Raw genomic sequence first — 16,904 nt, forward strand, 5'->3', positions numbered from 1 at the left:
GTAAAGGGGAACAAAAGGAAATGGTGCTAAAGCTCACCCAATTTGAAGTGCTTTGGAATTCTGAGCACTTCAAATATATGTCTGTCCACAGCCTTTGTTTAATGGCACTGTCATTTGCTTCTTTTTTCACCGGTTCCACATTTTAGGCCAGGTGAGACTTCAGGGTAGGCTTTCAGTATTTCTAATCATTAGCATTTAGAGCCTCTTACCAGTGTCACCTAAAATACTAAAGGGCTTAATTTGCTAATCTAACACATTTACAGTCACATTTTCAGGAAGGCAGGCCAGATATTCTCTACTCAATAGAATGGCTCCAATACAGCAAAGAACTTGGGGCACATGCTTCATTTGAGGTATGAGGAGTCCTATTCATTTGTTCTCAATGTGCAAGTGGCACTGCTTATCCCCAACCACTGAAGTCTTTATATCGGAGGTCGGCAATGTTTTTGGGCAGAGGGCCAAAAACACGCACAACCTCTACTTGTAAGATGTTGGCATGCCAAGGGCAGACAGCAGGGGAGCCACAAGGGGCCTAATCCCTGTTGTAGTAATGCAGCCCTGACCTCTTCCCCCAGGCATGCATGCCAAGCAAAATACCTTTGTTTTTTGGGTTTGTTCCCCTGCTAGAAAAACTTACCTGGAGATGCCCGAACAGACATTTGAAGGCTGCACCTCTGAAGAGCAGGGAGCTTGCAGTGCTGATGCTGTGCAGACAGAGGGCCCCTGAGCACACATCAGCATTCTCTGCAGGCTCCCTTAGTCTTCCTGGTGATAGATGACAGCAGTGTAGAGGGCAGGCCTGACTGGCTGACCCACACTGCTCAGAAACAGCTTGTGTCTCCCTGAAGCACAATTTGAGGATTGTGAAGGGGAAGTGTTCTGCTCTCTACTCAGCTGGTTTAGTAGATTCTGGTCAGTGACACACTATCTCCCTGAGGTGTGGAGAAGAAAAGCATCCTGGGATGCTAGAGGACTATGTTGTGGCTTCTTGCAGAAGAGTAAGTTGTACAGAAGAAACTGTCCCAGAAGAAACTGTCCCAGGAGTGGTTTAACTCTGGTTGTCCCCAGATTACTTTTCTGGAGCATCAATTTTTGCTCTGAGAGAAAAATCCTAAACATCTGTACACTCATGTTTTTTCCTGGAATAGCAGCAACTCTCCTACAAGAAATGGAATGTCTGTGTGTGGCTGCAAATGACTGCACCCCTACTTAACAGTTTGTCTCAAAATTCTCCTTCCTCTTCCCTCCCCATTTAATGTTTTCCTGTACTTTTTAATTTCCAGTACTAAAATGGCTCTACTAAAACTGACTGTAGTACAGATGCTCCAATAAGAACAGTGATGGGTTTTTTTTTAAATGGCATCACTTCTATTGTCTTCAGCCTACATTTTGATAGCATGGTCACAAGCACCTTCTATATTTTACCACAGCCAGATGAATTAAGGTTAGTTCAGCATGACCAGATTCTACAGTAGTCAATGCATCAGGAAGCAAGAGGAATAACAGAGTAGGAAAAGGTAGGCATGTCTACACATGCAATTAATGTGCATGAATAAACTATGCAGCAAACTGATCTGCAGTTAACAACTCCTGGGAGCAGCATCTACACATGTGCCTGAGCCAGGAGCAAACTGAGCCAGGGAGGAGCAGTTTAGGCCACGGCTACTCCTGCCCTCCCCTCCCTGCAGCAGCCAAGGGGAGCTCCAGTCACAGCTGTCCAGGTGCCAGCCCTGAGCTGGCAGCAGGCATAGGGTGGGAGGAGGGGGTCGGACCCAGGCTCTAGGTGGCTCTATCAGGTGACAGAGGAGCTACCTTAGCTATGAGGTTCCTCGAGCTAGCAGTATGGCCTCCTGCTGGCTGTACTGACCAGGACCAATTTATTCCTGGATCAGCATCTACACATGCATTGCTGGGTAGTAAATAACTTTGCAGCAGGATAGTATTTGTATTTACAAGTACTATTCTGCTGCAAAGTTAATTTACTCCAGCCAAATAGGGGTGCACATTTAGAAATTTGCTGCGCAGTTAATTAGTCTACTGCACAGTAAATGTCTTGTGTAGACACTCACGGGTATCACTTAATTTTCCAGTGGTAAAGAGAAGTTTTAATTGGAAAAATATCAGTTTTATTTTGCATTTCTCAATACCACATACAACTTTCGCTAACTGGGAAGATCAAAACATTAACCTGGAGCTCAGGAATGACTTTCTGCCCAACTATTCAGGAATGGAAGATCATGTAGAACAATCTTGTTCTGTGCTGCGGTAGCAGTGGGCAATTTGCAATGCTTCTGTGCTTTTTCTTCTCCTACCAAAACAGGACACTCAAGTCTACCATTTTACTCTTTACTGGAAATGGAGCTTCATTTTAAAAAGGATGGCCATTAGTCATGGCAGGTCTCGACTGTAGGAGGGGATTGTCAGCTGTAGAGGGGACTCCTCTGGGTGACCATGCCATCCACTCCCAGAAGAAAGTAAGTATACCAACCTGACTTCTCATTTTCTACTGGGATCTGCTGCAGGAAGACTGGGAGACACGATTCCTACTTATCATTATCATTCTACCATATTTTCTATTTCACTCATTTTTCCTTCACTCTCTGCTCAGAGGAAACAGAGGTAGGTTAAAACTTGAAAGCAACGCTTAACACCTATCTGGAAATGACTACAAAGGAACTCAATTAAAATGGAGCAAACTTCATTACTGTTACCCACAGAAAGAATTTTAGGCATGCCCCCCATTCTTTATCTAGGAGCTGTACAACTCTACTTGTGACTGAAGCTGGCCAGATATTTTTACCAGCATCTCTTCTTAGTTTGGTTTAAACTTTTGTTTTTGATATCACTAAAGGAGCGGCACCAGTGGTCACTGGTAGTCTATTACAGGTCTCAGTTTTGCATTCTGTAAACATGGAAATGAAAAAGTCTGGCAATTCGGGATTTTCCATCCATTTCACTGTAGATAGAGCTTCACTACAAATAAGTTTATTATAAGTAAGTTCCACTGTACAATAATAAAATGAAACAGAAACACTGAACTTTCCAGGACAAGGAGGAAAGCTACAAAAACTGCAACAAAAATTAGTAAAGTCAAATTACAACAGACTTTGCTGCGGAATAGATGTCTTTGTCAAAGTTTGAACAACATCTCTCTCTTTCATTAGAGGGTGAAGAAAGCTAACAATCCATTATCAGAGACCTGAAAGATGACCTCCAGCAAAATCAGAGGCAAGTAGATTTTCTCATTGTATATATTTATAAAATAAAAAAATACGGAGAATGCCCCCTGCAAGCATATTTGTTAAACACAGACAAAGTGGTGGCAAGAAAAAGAAGGGCAAGTTCCTCCTAATTCAGTTATTCTTCACACTTCCTAAAGCAACAAAGACAACAAGCATATTTTTCTCCTTCATGGATGAATTTTAAAGAAATACATGAACAAAATTGGGAGAATATAACTAGGGGAGCAAATTTATTTTCCATAAACAGGTACTCTGCCCAGACAGCAGATTTTAAAACCTTTGCTACTTTCCTCCCCCTCTTTAATCCCTGAAAAAGCTACTTACAGCAAGAACAATTTCTCGGATATTCTTCACATAAAGCATCACATAGTCTTTGACAAAAACATTCTTCTCAGCATAGGGGATAGAGAACCAGTTGTCTGCAATTGCTGCTTCATTTTCATTGTTTCCACTCCATAAAATAATGGATGGATGAGATTTTAATCTCTTTACCTGAAATAAAAATCACAGCTTCAACCTTCTAATGAAGTTAGGCCTCTTTTACATGATGCCTTTTAATACTTATAAACAAGCTGAAAATAATTTAAACACACACTTGTGGATATCTCTGCCATGTTAAATGATCTGAATAATGAAAACTATGATAGATTCTAAATGATACAGCAATATGACAGCTACAAGTATAAGGACCCAATCCTGCATACAGGCTCGTGAGCAATTTTACTCCATGACTAGCTATATTTACATCAACAATACACATTTGTGGCTGGCTTTAAAAGATGTGAATAATTGGTATTTTCATTTTAAAATGTTTCATGTGGTGGAAGACAGGAATTTTTTTAAACTTAAAAAAAAAAAACAAGCCTTGCCAACCACTCCCCCAAGAAATAAGCAAACAGACAAACAACAAAATGATGTTCAGCCTAGCAGAAAATGCAATCTTGCCTTCTCTCAAAACAAGTGCAAGTGTGGTGGGAAAAAAGGAGAAGGAACCCCATGTTATCCCTAGAATAATCTCCAACATTCTAGTGTCTACCACCCTCTACCTTGCTTCTCTACAGGTCTCACTTCTTTGGGAAAAGTAGTACTGGCACATCTACAGGCTCAAGAAACAAGCTAACTAACTCTACCAGTCATTAACAAGCTAGGGTTTGAGTATACTGAAATATGATGACTCCATGATCCTATTGAATAACATACCTGATGAGTAACTTCAGCTCTTACTGATTCTAAGTAGTTCTGGTCAGTTGGGTAAAGAGCACATGCGAACATAAAATCCTGCCAAATCTACAGGGAAAGAAAAAGGTAATACAAAAAGAAAAAAAAAAATCTCAGCAAATATTTTTCTACACTTGAACAATATATAACATTTTCAGATTGCCTAGATGTTGTTTTGAATATCATCAAAACAACTGCATTCCACAGTAGGCTCAACTCACTCATTTCTCTTCCCTACTCTCTCCAGCTCCCCAGGATAGATTTCCTTTAAATTTAGAGTTTTAAGCCATTTCCTTATCATTATGAACCACATTCTTCCATCCTTACGCATGGTCAACAGACTCTTATTCATTCAAATCAAGCAGCAATGCTAATTTAAATGGGAGGTACATGCTAATCTAAAGTAGATGTTTCAGAGTTCATAGTTTCATAGTTGTTAGGGGCTGGAAGGGACCTTACAGATCATCATGTCCAACCCCCACTGCACTTGGGTAGGAAAGACTGCTGGAATCAGATGACCCCAGCAAGATGGGCGTCAAGACGCTTTTTGAAGATTGTCAGGGTGGGTGATTGTACCACCTCTGGGGGAAGCCTGTTCCAAACCCCTGGCAGTCGACTTGTAAAGAAGTTTTTCCTTATGTCCAGCCTGAAGCGATCCTCAATCAACTTGTGCCCATTATTTCTTGTCCTCCCCTGGTGGGGCTTGGTGAACAGATGTTCCCCCAGGCCCTGATGTACATCTGTGATATACTTATAGGCTGCCACCAAGTCCCCTCTGAGTCTGCTCTTCTCCAGGCTAACAGTCTCATGTCTTTCAGCCTGTCCTCGTATGACCTGCTCTCTAGGCCTCTAATCATGTGCATGGCCCTCAATTGGACTCTCTTGAGCCTCTCCAGATCCTTCCTGAAGCACAGCACTCAGAACTGGAAGCAGAACTCCAGCTGCGGTCTCACCAAGGCCAAGTAGAGAGGGAGGATGACATCCTTAGCTTTGCTCGAGATGCCTCAGTAGATGCATGCCATTATTTGACTAGCTCTGACCCAGACTCTAGTTACAAGGTTGTACTTAGTTCTACAGTTGAACATCCTCTGCTAAGAAAATCCTGAGATCCCTGACACTTAAAGGGCAGGGTGGCATCACAGAGATTAAGTTGGATAGTATCTGACAAAGCAGGCTGTCACCTATGGAAGCTCACGCGTCTCTGAACCAGTTAATCTCCAAGGGTGCCTACAGACATGCAGGGATGCTGTTCTAACGCACTGTAACTACAGCGTATCAGAACAGACTCGATCAATCGAGTCTGCTGGAGCATGCTAATTAGCGCACTCCAGCAGCCTCCGCGTCTCATGTATTCAGAGTCCCCATGCTTCAGAATGGTAGTGGGAATGCTTTAACTAATGCTCATTAAAGCACCTCCGCCACCATTTTGAAACATGGGATGCTGAATACTCAAGAGGCTGCAGGCACTTTAATTAGAGCAGCTCTTGGAGCTGCTCTAATTAAAGTGCCTCCCCCAACCCCCAGACCACGTGTAAAGACACTCGAAGGTAACAAATTGGCTACCGAAGCTTTGCACAGCCCTTGTACCTAACTAGTTAGCTGCTGCCTGAGGGACCATCTCCCAATTCCCCACCTCTCAGTCTCCAGTTAGAGAGCCTCCTTAAATCATAACTTTAATCATCACATAAAGGGGACAACAAAGGTAAGAAAAGCATATTTTCCATCTAGTCTGTTAGTTGCACAGTCCAACAACCCCAAAAGAGCCATTTCATTAATATCCTAAAAAGAAGAAATTTAAAAAATGAAATAACTGCAATGGGACAAGGAAAATTTCCTTGTCGATCTTGGTTTTGCAGCATCTGACAAAGTAGGTTATTGTCTACAAAAGCTCATGTCCATCTGAACCAATTATTCTCTAAGATGCCAGCCACCCTTACCATATGCCTTACTTGAAGTCTCTGATTTTGAGAATCTTAACAGAACCTCTTTTCAGGGTATGAAGAGAAAGCCCTGTTGAGAAATGGTGTTTCAGAAGCCTCACTGTGGGAAAAGCCCTGCTCCAATCATGGCAACACACCTTTCTAGGCAAGAAGCCAAGAGGCCATCCAGGTAGTGCCTTTCCTGCAGTGAGATGCATTCCTTCAGCGCATCTTTCTCTGAAAGATCTGAAAAAATATCTGTTATGAATTGTGAAATCAAGAAAACGTTATGATAGAAACAAGCACAGTATTCAGTGCAGGATCAAGCCCTTAAAACTGATTAGGTTCTGTTAGAGACAGCCTAGAGCTAAATACCCTTTATTTAAAAAACACTGCATCAAAAATGTCTAACTCCGTACTCAGAATATTAGGACCAGTGAACTGTAACTTCCCTTTTCCTTGTTTTTATTGAATTACATGGCTTGACTTGGAATCATTTACAATTCTTTACAAGAAAGCAGGAAAAGCAAAGGAACAATTGATCAGCATTAAAAGTTAATCTTACCAGGTTTTCATAGAAGGCCCTCCCAAGATCAAATGTTTCAAAAGAAAGGACCCAATCTTTTAGGGTGTGAGGAAGAGGGTGCTCTTGGAGCTGCTCTAATTAAAATGCCTGCAACATCACATGTATTCAGCATCCCACACTTCAAAACGGTGGTGGGGGCATTTGAACTAAAGCTCATTTAACAAGCTTTACTTAAAGTGCCACTGCTGCTATTCTGAAGTGTGGGGACGCTGAACAGACATGACATGGAGGCTGATGGAGCATGTTAATTAGCATGCTCCGGCAGACTTGAGTCTGCTCCGATGCATGCTAATTAGCACGTCAGACCAGACATCCGGTACGTGTATAGGTGTCCTTAGGCACAAATTTAGGCTCCTACATGAGGCACTGATGTTTTAATGAGCACAGGAAAGAGAAAAAGTTGAAGGGCTTACCTAAGGGCCAAGAACCAGCAAATAAAAGAACAGCAACTGCTCAGAAGTTTTGAAAACTTTTTGCAGATGACATCAAGCTGGGTAGGGGAGTAGAACTGCTGGACTCTAGGGCTAGGATTCAGAGTGACCTAAACAAAAGGGATGGATGAATGGACCACAAGAAATCTCAAGAAGTTCAATAAGGACAAGTGCAAAGTCCTGCACGTAGGATAGAACAATCCCAGGCACAATTATAGGCTGAAAACTGACTGGCTAAGCAGCAGCTCTCCAGAAATCCTGGGAGTTACCATGGATAATAAGCTGAACAGAGACAATAGTGTGCCACTGTTGTGAAGAAGACTAACAGCAAACTGGGCTGCATCAGCAGGAGTGCTGCCAGCAAATTGACAGAAGTGATTATTCACCTCTATTTGACACTGGCAGGACTACATCTGGAGTACCATGTCCAGTTTTGAGCCCCCCACTACAGAAAGGATGTGGACAAATTGGAGAGTTCAGTGGAGAGCAACAAAAATGGTTAGGGGGTTGGGGAACATGCCTCACGAGAGGTTGAGAGAACTGGGCTTATTTAGTCTAGAGAAGACAGAGGGGTGTCCCAGGGACACCGGGGTTAGAAGGAAACCCCGAGGCAAAACCAGGGGGGAAGTAAACACTTACTTACCCCACACAGAAGCCGGAGGGAGCAGGGACACGTGTGCGGGAAAACCGCCGGCGCGATTTGTAAGCTCCGCTTACATCCAGCTGGGGCTGGGCGACGTCAGCAGGGGACGCCACCCGGCAGGAATAAAAGGTGGCCCTGGGAGCAGAGCAGGGCCGGAAGTGGGGAAAGCCCGCAGGGAACCCCGAGAACAGGACCTGCGCCCGGGGGGCCCATGTACCCAGCCCGACGGGGGAAGTTGTGGAAGCGGCGGTGAGAGCGGCAGCCGCAGCTGCAGCAGCGAGAGCCGCGCTGTTAAAGGAGCCAGCGAAGAAAGCTGCAGCTACAGCAGCGAGAGCTGCGTTCTTAAAGGAGCTGATGGAGAAGGCGGAGACGACGTCGGCGGCAAGACTAAAGAAGGCACCGGCTACGGTTCCGGTAAGGGAGCGGGCGGTGTAGCCGGTGAGGAAACTGGCAGCGGACCTGGCAAGAGAGCTGACAGACGGGCTGGCGGAAGAACCGGCAGTGGAACTGGCGAGGGAGTGAACGCCGGATACGAAACTCCCAGAGAGCAGGAGCCACGGTCCCGGAAAGTAGACACCCGGGGGAGTCGGTGGCCTTAAGCCACCTGACAGACTTTGAGCCAGGGCAGCCCGCCCAGCGGGGCTTAGGCACCTGGGTCAGATCCCGGGCTAGGCGTGATAGAAGGGCTTGACTTTCTGTTTTGTTGTTCACTTTCCTTTAGGCTCTCTCATTTTGTGTTGCGGTGGCCTCGGGTCAGTATAGGCTAGGGGTAGCAGGGAATCAGGGGGTGTGAGACCCTCAAGGCGGATTTCAGCCTGGGAAGCTGGGGTCTCCAGAGTGGGGGCCACCGGGAGGCACAGGACCGAAAACACGGTGGGGTCGCCAAAGAAAGGCCACAAGGAGACCCGCAGCAGCAGGTGGCGATTGGCTGGGGTGTAAGGAAGGTTGGAGCCCCGTGAGTGCCCGCCGAAGGCGTGACGACCCTTGAGGCGGCGTTAACGGAGACCCCCACCACTGAGGTTCCATCCGAAGTCGTGGCAGGCGAGGTTAGGGGGCCTCCCGACACCACCCGAGGTACCTTCCGGGGCCCTCTCGTAGGCTCAAGGCAAGCTAGAACAGCCACCCAAGCGAAGGCAGCTCGAGAGTGCCTAGTCGAGCAGAGGCGGGCACAAGGGGATTTAATAGCAGCCCTCAACTCCCTGAAGGGTGGTGACAAAGACAGTAGAGCTAGACTGTTCTCAGTGGTGGCAGATGACAGAACAAGGAGCAACGGTCTCAAGTTGCAGCAAGGGAAGCTTAGGTTAGAGTTTGGGAAAAATGTTCTTAATAGAAGGCTGATGAAGCACTGGAACAGGTAACCCAGAGAGGTTGGGAATTCTCCATCCTTGGAAGTTTTTAAGACACGGCTAGACAAAGCCTTGGTGGGGATGGTCCTTCTTTGAGAAGAGGGTGGAACTAGATGACATCCTGAGGTCCCTTCCAACCCGCATTTTCTATTATTCTAAAACTGAGGGAAATCACTTAGATGACTCAAATAGATATACGTGTCCAGCCTTTTTTTTTTTTTGTGGTTGCGTTTCCCATATGCATATACCAACATATAGCAGCAGGCCGTATCATATGATCTGTTAATTCAACGGTTCCCTTGTTAAAATTGTGATGCCATGTTTCTCCTACATTCTGCATTGAAGATCAAGCAGGACTTCAACATCATGAGCAACTCAAGCCTCATTCACACAAGTCACTATTTCATTAAAACACAGTTTTAGAACTCAAAGTTACCCAGCTGACATCTTCACAACATTTGTACAATGTTCTTGTTCCAGCCACTTCTACACTAATACCTCTCTCAGAAATGTCCCTTGGGGCTGATATTTTCTATACCTGGTCTCAGGCCAAAGTTGAATTATTTTTGGAAAGTTTAAGCTAAAACATTTTAGTTATTTTAAGAGGATGTTTTAAAAGAAGTAAAATCATTCTTCACACACCAGGGAAAGCATGACTACTTCCACCAGCACAAGGATTACTCAAACAGCTAGCAGTATAAAATCTAGATAAAGCAGAGTATTAAATCCTCATCAGGGGACAGATTGTGAAGTCATTACTCTCACCGTTGAGCACTTACTCAAGTACTCCCAGAGGTTTCAATCAGACTGCCTTCACATAAGTAAGTGCGTAGAGTGAGTAAAAAGGTTGACAATCTGGTTGCAAGGAAAAAATTCTCAAGTGGGGCGTGATATTCAAAATTAACATTTTTAAAGATTTTAAATTATGTATTTCTATAACGCACTTTCCTGTGTGTGCTATGAGCCTCTGTTTATACCCACTTCAAAGGATTATATTCTGTTCTGTCAGTTCTTCTATTTCACTCATTATTGCAGCATAAGAGCACCTCTCAGTAGCATATTCACTGACCTATTATCCATCATACATGGTTTATTTGTTCACTCCGGTAGGAGAATTATATACATAATGTAGCATTCTGGGTGGAGGAGGGGGTGATGGCAATGTGGAAGAGGGGAAGAAATCATTTTGTGCAAGTGCTCTAGTTCCCAATTAACTACTTTACCACAAACTGTAATGGCTCTTGCTTTCAACTCTGGAGGTCCCAGATTCAATCTCTGATTATAACCCAGATGGCAGTTGTGACATTTGCAATGATGCAGTAGAACAATATATCATTCTAAATATTTAATTACTGCTTCATGTCTTTGGCACTATAAGTGCAATTTTATATTGTGCATGGTCTATATTTTATGTTTTTTTCCACATCAATGTTTCCTCTTCAATGACAGAAATATGCATTAGGGAAATTTAAAGAACCATACCTAATAATTTAATGTTAAAGTGGAGAAATTGGAGCATACAGTCTCACACTCACACTCTCTCTCTCAAAAGTAAAAAAGTTAAAATTTACAAAAATAACTAATACTTTGGAGTAGAATCAAAATCATAGAGAAGTAGGACTAGAAGGAGCCTCCAGAGGTCATCTAGTCCAAACCCCTGCCTGAAGAAGAATCATCCCTACCCAAATCATCCCATACAAACCATGATCTAAACTCTATATAAGACTACCATCAACCCTGATACAACACTGAACTCTTAAGCACCTTTTCTGCAAGCTGAACATGCCTAGCTCATTCAGCCTCTCTTCATATGACTTACCTTCCAAGACCTTGATCATCTTTGCTGCCTGTCCCTGGATCCTCTCTAAATTCTCCATGTCCTTTTTAAAATGTGGAGCCCAGAACTGCATACAGTACTGCAGATGAAGCCTAACCAGTGTCAAGCACAGAGGCACTATCGCCACCCATGTCTTACACCTAATGCTTCTATTGATGCAATCCAAAACCACATTCGCCTTTTATGCAGCTGCATCACACTGCAGACTTGTATCAAGTCTGTGGTCTACCAAGACTCCCAAGTTCTTTTCTATAGTGCTGCCATTCAGCAAATATCACCCATTTTATATATGTATTTTTAATTATTCTTCCTCAGGTGTAGCACTTTGCATTTGTCTGTATTGAACTTCATCCTGTTAGCTCTAGCCCAACTTTCCAATCTGTTAAGATCCTTCTGAATTGCACTCATCCTCTAGTGTATTTCATAGATTCATAGATGTAGGGTCGGAGGGAACCTGAGCAGATCATCAAGTCCAACCCTCTGCACTGGGCAGGAATGAATACTGGGCTCATATGACCCCCACTAAGTTAAGCTCATATGACCCCAGTTAGGTAGTTATCAAGCCTCCTTTTAAAGACCCCTAAGGTAGGAGCCAACACTACCTTCCCTTGGAAGTTGGTTCCAGATCCTGGCCGCCCTGACTGTAAAGTAGAGCCCTCCTGATGTCTAGCCTAAACCTGCTCTCAATTAACTTGTGGCCGTTATTCCTTGTTACTCCGGGAGGCACTCAGGGGAACAGGGTCTCACCTACTCCCCTCTGGTCCCCCCTGATAAGTTTATAGATGGCCACAAGGTCCCCTCTCAGCCTTCTCTTGTGCAGGCTGAACAGGTCCAGGTCCCTTAGCCTCTCCTCGTAGGGCCTGCCCTGCTACCACTTGACTATGCAAGTGGCCCTCCTCTGGACCCTCTTGATGCTAGCCTCATCCCTCCTGAAGTGCAGTGCCCAGAACTGGACACAGTACTCCAGCTGCGGCCTGACCAGTGTCACATAGAGGGGGAGGATCACCTTCTTGGGCCTGCTTGTGATGCATCTGTGGATACATGACAAGGTGTAGTTAGCCTTGCTGACCGCGTCCTCACATTGGCAGCCCATGTTCATTTTAGAATGGATAATGACTCCAAGATCTTTTTCTGCCACTGTGCTTTCAAGAATGGAGTTCCCCAGCCTATAGGCATGCTGCTGGTTCTTCCTGCCCAAGTGCAGTACTCTGCACTTGTCAGTATTGAATCCCATCCTATTCACAGTCACCCACCCCTGTAACCTGTCCAGGTCCAGTTGTATCCTGTCCCACCCTTCTAGCATGCCCACCTCGCCCCAAATCTTGGTGTTGTCAGTGAATTTGAACAGGGAGCTATTCACCCCCTTGTCCAAGTCACTGATAAAGAAATTAAAAAGTACAGAACCAGCTTGATATTTTATGTTTGGCTGCATTGTTCTTCCAGCACATGTCCAGAAAACTGAAGTCTCCCATTGGTACCATCCTATTGCTGTTGGGTTGATTTGTCACCTACTTGAAGAGTGCCTCATCCACCTCCTCTTCCTGATTAGGTGGTCTATAATAAATTGACACCATTATATTGGTGCCGCATCTTTCACCTTTCATCTTCATCCAAGTGCATTCTGCTTTGTTGATTTTTTCTTCCTGAACCAAGGAATAAGTGTATGTGTTTTTGACATACAAGGCAACAGCATCACCCTTTCTCCCAACCCTGTCCTTCTCAAACAGTGTAACCCTTATAAGCTGATAAAAGCTGTCCCGCAAGGACTTGGTGATGTCAATCAGGTCACAGTTCTTTTCAAAGGCTGCAGTTTCCAGCTTATCTTGTTTATTCCCCATACTTCTCACATTTGTATACATGCATTGGATATAGTCTGCATTTTGACTCCTTGCTTTCCTTTTGTGCCACTTTCAGTCCTGTTGTTCTCTGGCTCTTTCCCAGAGTTGAACTACTTCCTCAAGTCCTTTCTCCTCTGGATTGTGCACTCTGTTGCTGGAGGGTTTTGATTACTACCCCCTTGGAACTTAGTTAAAAGCCCTCCTTGCCAGGTTAACCAGATGATGCCCAAAGATGCTCTTTCATGTTCTTGTCAGATGGATCTCATCACTTAATAGTAGTCCTCCTCCACCCGCTCACTGTGGAAGAAGCCAAAGCCTACACTTCAACACCACCATTGCAGCCAAGCATTCACTTCCAGAATATAACAGTCTCTGCCTGCACCCCCTACCTTCCCCAAGAAGAATCGATGAGAACACCACTTGTACTCCAAGCTTCTTAACCCTCCTGCCAAGAGCCTCACAATCACCTCTGATCTGTTTGGTGCTATTCCTGGCAATATTGTTTGTGCCTGCATGGACAAGCAGGAAGGGGTAGTGGTTCTGAGGATGAATGAGCTCTGGTAGTCTCTCTGTGACAACATGAATTCAGGCTCTAGGCAGGCAGCACACCTCCCAGGCCCCCAAATCTGGACAACAAATTGGTGTCTCTTGTTCCCTGCAGAAGGATGTCATCTACCACCATCACTCTTATCTTCCTTCTTGGTGCAGTGGTCCTGGACCCCCTGTTCTTGGGGCCTTGCACTTCCTGCTCTCTAGGCTGCTGCCTCCTCTGCCTCATGCCTGCAGATGTCCACTCCTCTGCCCTTTCCTCAGCAGAATAATTGAAAGCAATTGCAGACTTAAAATCTGCTATTCTTCAATTCTGGAGCCCCTCCTTCTTCTAGTAGTCACATGCTGCTATTTCTCCTGATTGCCCTTTGGCCTTTCTCATACCAGCCTCATGCAACTCTTGTCCTAGTAATCTTCCTGGTCCCGGATGCAATGCAGCCTGTGCTTCCAATCTTTGATCTTCTCCTTCAGAACAGGCACCATCTTACACTTGGTGCAAATGAAGTGCCCCTGACCTTCTGGGAGGAACACAAACATGGCACATCCCATACAGGTCACACAGCTGACCCAGACTCCAGTTATGTCTCCTTACCTCCCTGGACAACACTTATACTGTAGGGAGAAAAAAGGGGGAGGGGAGGGGAGGGGAGGGGAGGGGAGAAAAAGACACACCGCAAGAACCTACATGCCAAACAGCAGCACCAGGACCCTTGCCCATGCATGTGCATATGTACATACCTCCCCCACCCACAATCTCCTGTTCCCTGGCTCGCTCCTCAGGGGAACTCCCTAAGTAACATCCCTCTCTGTTTGCTGTCCTATTTGCTGCCCCAAATGTTCATTAGGGGCTGCCTTTTCATAAGGCTGCCTAGTCTAGCTCCACCCCTCAGCTACCTAAACCAGTCCTACCCAGAGAAAGCCCTGTCACTCGTTCTCTCCAGAAGGGGAAGAAAAAAAAAGAACAAAATGAGAAAGAGAGAGGAGAGAGAAGAGAAAAAAAGCCTACAACATAGGGGTGTGGGGGAAATCCCAAACACACACACCAAGTACTCGGCAAACATTCTAGCATCCATCAACTATCCTAAGTCACTCGCAGAGAAAAGACTCTTCAAAGCAGTCCCACACCTGAGCTGCTTATCCCAGAGCAATGATCCCCTTCTTACTGCTCAGTGCTCAACTTGAGATACATTAAAGGACCCCTGTTTCCGGAATGTGCCGGGCATTTGACCACCTGAAAACCATGCCCTTAAAACTTTCCAAAAACATTAATTCTTTTAAAAAATGTAGCCCAAATGCACAAGGGTAACTGCTACCTTACTATGTTTTCGAGTGGCATTTTCCTTCTCATTTTGGAATACAGTTGTGGTGTTAATTTTCTTACCATTATTCCCAGTTCATCACACATATCATAGAACTCATCTTGCTCATACACTCCTCCTCCCCACACCCGAAGTGCATTCATGTGAGCATCAACTGTGGACTGCAGGAGGCGCCTCAATCTGTCAGATAAAAACAGAACACAGTGGTAAGAGTTTTATGAAATTACACCACTGAGCTTCAGTCTGGAGAAACGTGCCCAGCTTCATAACTTTTTTCTAAAAAAAAAAAAATATCCCATACTCTTTATTATATCCAATTTGATGACTATCACAGGCAGACAAACTAAGACTTGGAACTGACAAAAACAGACTCTTTGGGCACCCCAGAAATCTGTATAGATTTGCACTGAATTGCCAAATATGAATTTCTGAAACTAAAAGTGTTCGCTCCTGTTGACATGTACTAAATGATCTAAGGAAAATCCCCATGACAGTAAACACTATGCGGCAGCTCTCTCTGAAGGATCAGACTTTAAAATAAGCAGGCAGGTTCCCAGATTATGCTCCATTTATCTACTTCACTCCTACAAACTGTTAACCCCTTTGCTCAGCAGCATAAGAATGCAGCCAGGTGCCCAGGTGCAGTGTTGACTCCCTGTTGCTGCTGCCACCACAATTGTAGAGCTGTGGCAAAAGCCAGTTTTCTCGTGCCCCTGCCCCCACCGGCACCTGAGGTGGTTGCCCCACCCTAATAACACCACTGCCTTTTTCCTTTAAATATTATCCTGCTTTTCAGATACACCTAGTATCTGAAACTCTTTCCAACCATTTTAAAGAGCTCTTAGGAACATTGTTGTTCTCTCCCAATGTTCTGCAAAGCACGATTACAAAAGTGAAAGCAGAAAGAAAACCAACAACAGCTTTTAAAAACTTATTTTAAAGCTGGACCCAATTCTTCCAGGCTTAGTCACTCTAAAGCCATGGACAGATATGTAGTGCTACAAATGTCCTACAAAGGTTATGGGGAAAGATGTGCATGCCCCTTGTAGCACTATAAAAATGTTGCTGGTTGAAACAGGAACTTCTCTGTGACACTCTTTTCTAATGCCACATGCAACGTGTGTCCAATGCATCACAGCACTACTGGAAGTCTCTTGGTCTCCCCAGCATGCCACAGCACTCCACTTTTTCCCCACTCTGAACACTGCTCCAAGGGGGAGGGAGGAAAAGCAGGGTGAACAGTCACTGAGTACAGTCCCATGGGAACGCATCCTGTCCACTCTCCTGCAGACCTGGGTGGTCAGTGAGTGCAGAACTGAGACTGTGCCATTCTGGTCCCCCAGCCACTGACAGCCTGGTCCCAGCTGGGTTGCAGCTGTCAGTAAGCACAGGTCAGGGGCCAGGACCAGGGTTGTCAGTGAGCCCAGTCCCAGCCCTGTGCTCACTGACAGCCCAATCCTGGCTGAGTTCAAGCTCTGCTTGTCATGCCCTGAATGGTATAGCAGGCTGTCAGAAAATGAGCTCCCTTGCCCTGGTGGGGGAAGGAGCAGAGCCCACAGAGGCCAAACAACGAATTATCCCTACACTAGAAAACATGCTGCAGAATGACTTTGCAGCACCTCTGTAGCACTTCTGTAGCACTCCAGTGGGAGAGGGGAAGGCAAGGAGAAAGTTTGCACGACTGTCTGTGCCTCCCAGCATTGTTGTAGCACTTCAAAGCAGTACAAGCATATCCACTGCTGAGCTGACATCTGACCAGTAAGTTATCCTACTGCAGGCAATATGACTAAAGGTAGAAGAACCAGTCCCTTGGAGGCTTCATCACCAAGACTACTAGAAATTTCTTCACCTTTTAGTCTAGTTCTGCACTCCTTCTCTCACAATGAAGAGTTCTTTGCTCATTCAGTTGCCCCATTACTGATTTCAGTGAGACCATTCAAAAAAAAAAAAAAAAATTAATGCTACTCAACCTAAAT

General features: G+C 44.9%; 1 protein-coding gene across 2 annotated transcripts in view; it reads right to left on the bottom strand.

The window, feature by feature from the left end:
* The window catches only part of MANBA (mannosidase beta), an 88,312-nt gene that overhangs the window by 21,460 nt on the left and 49,948 nt on the right, over window positions 1-16,904 (bottom strand). The window contains exons 9-11 of one of the 2 annotated variants that reach the window (XM_006272749.4): window positions 14,991-15,108; window positions 4,443-4,529; window positions 3,567-3,734 (exon numbers count right to left, since the gene is read on the bottom strand). In XM_006272749.4, the coding sequence (XP_006272811.2) occupies window positions 3,567-3,734; window positions 4,443-4,529; window positions 14,991-15,108 (373 nt within the window). The remainder of the gene's footprint in view (window positions 1-3,566; window positions 3,735-4,442; window positions 4,530-14,990; window positions 15,109-16,904) is intronic. The other variant, XM_019488051.2, reaches the window with a different exon arrangement.

This window comes from Alligator mississippiensis, chromosome 2, assembly GCF_030867095.1.
Source record: "Alligator mississippiensis isolate rAllMis1 chromosome 2, rAllMis1, whole genome shotgun sequence".
Classification (NCBI taxonomy): Eukaryota; Metazoa; Chordata; order Crocodylia; family Alligatoridae; genus Alligator; species Alligator mississippiensis.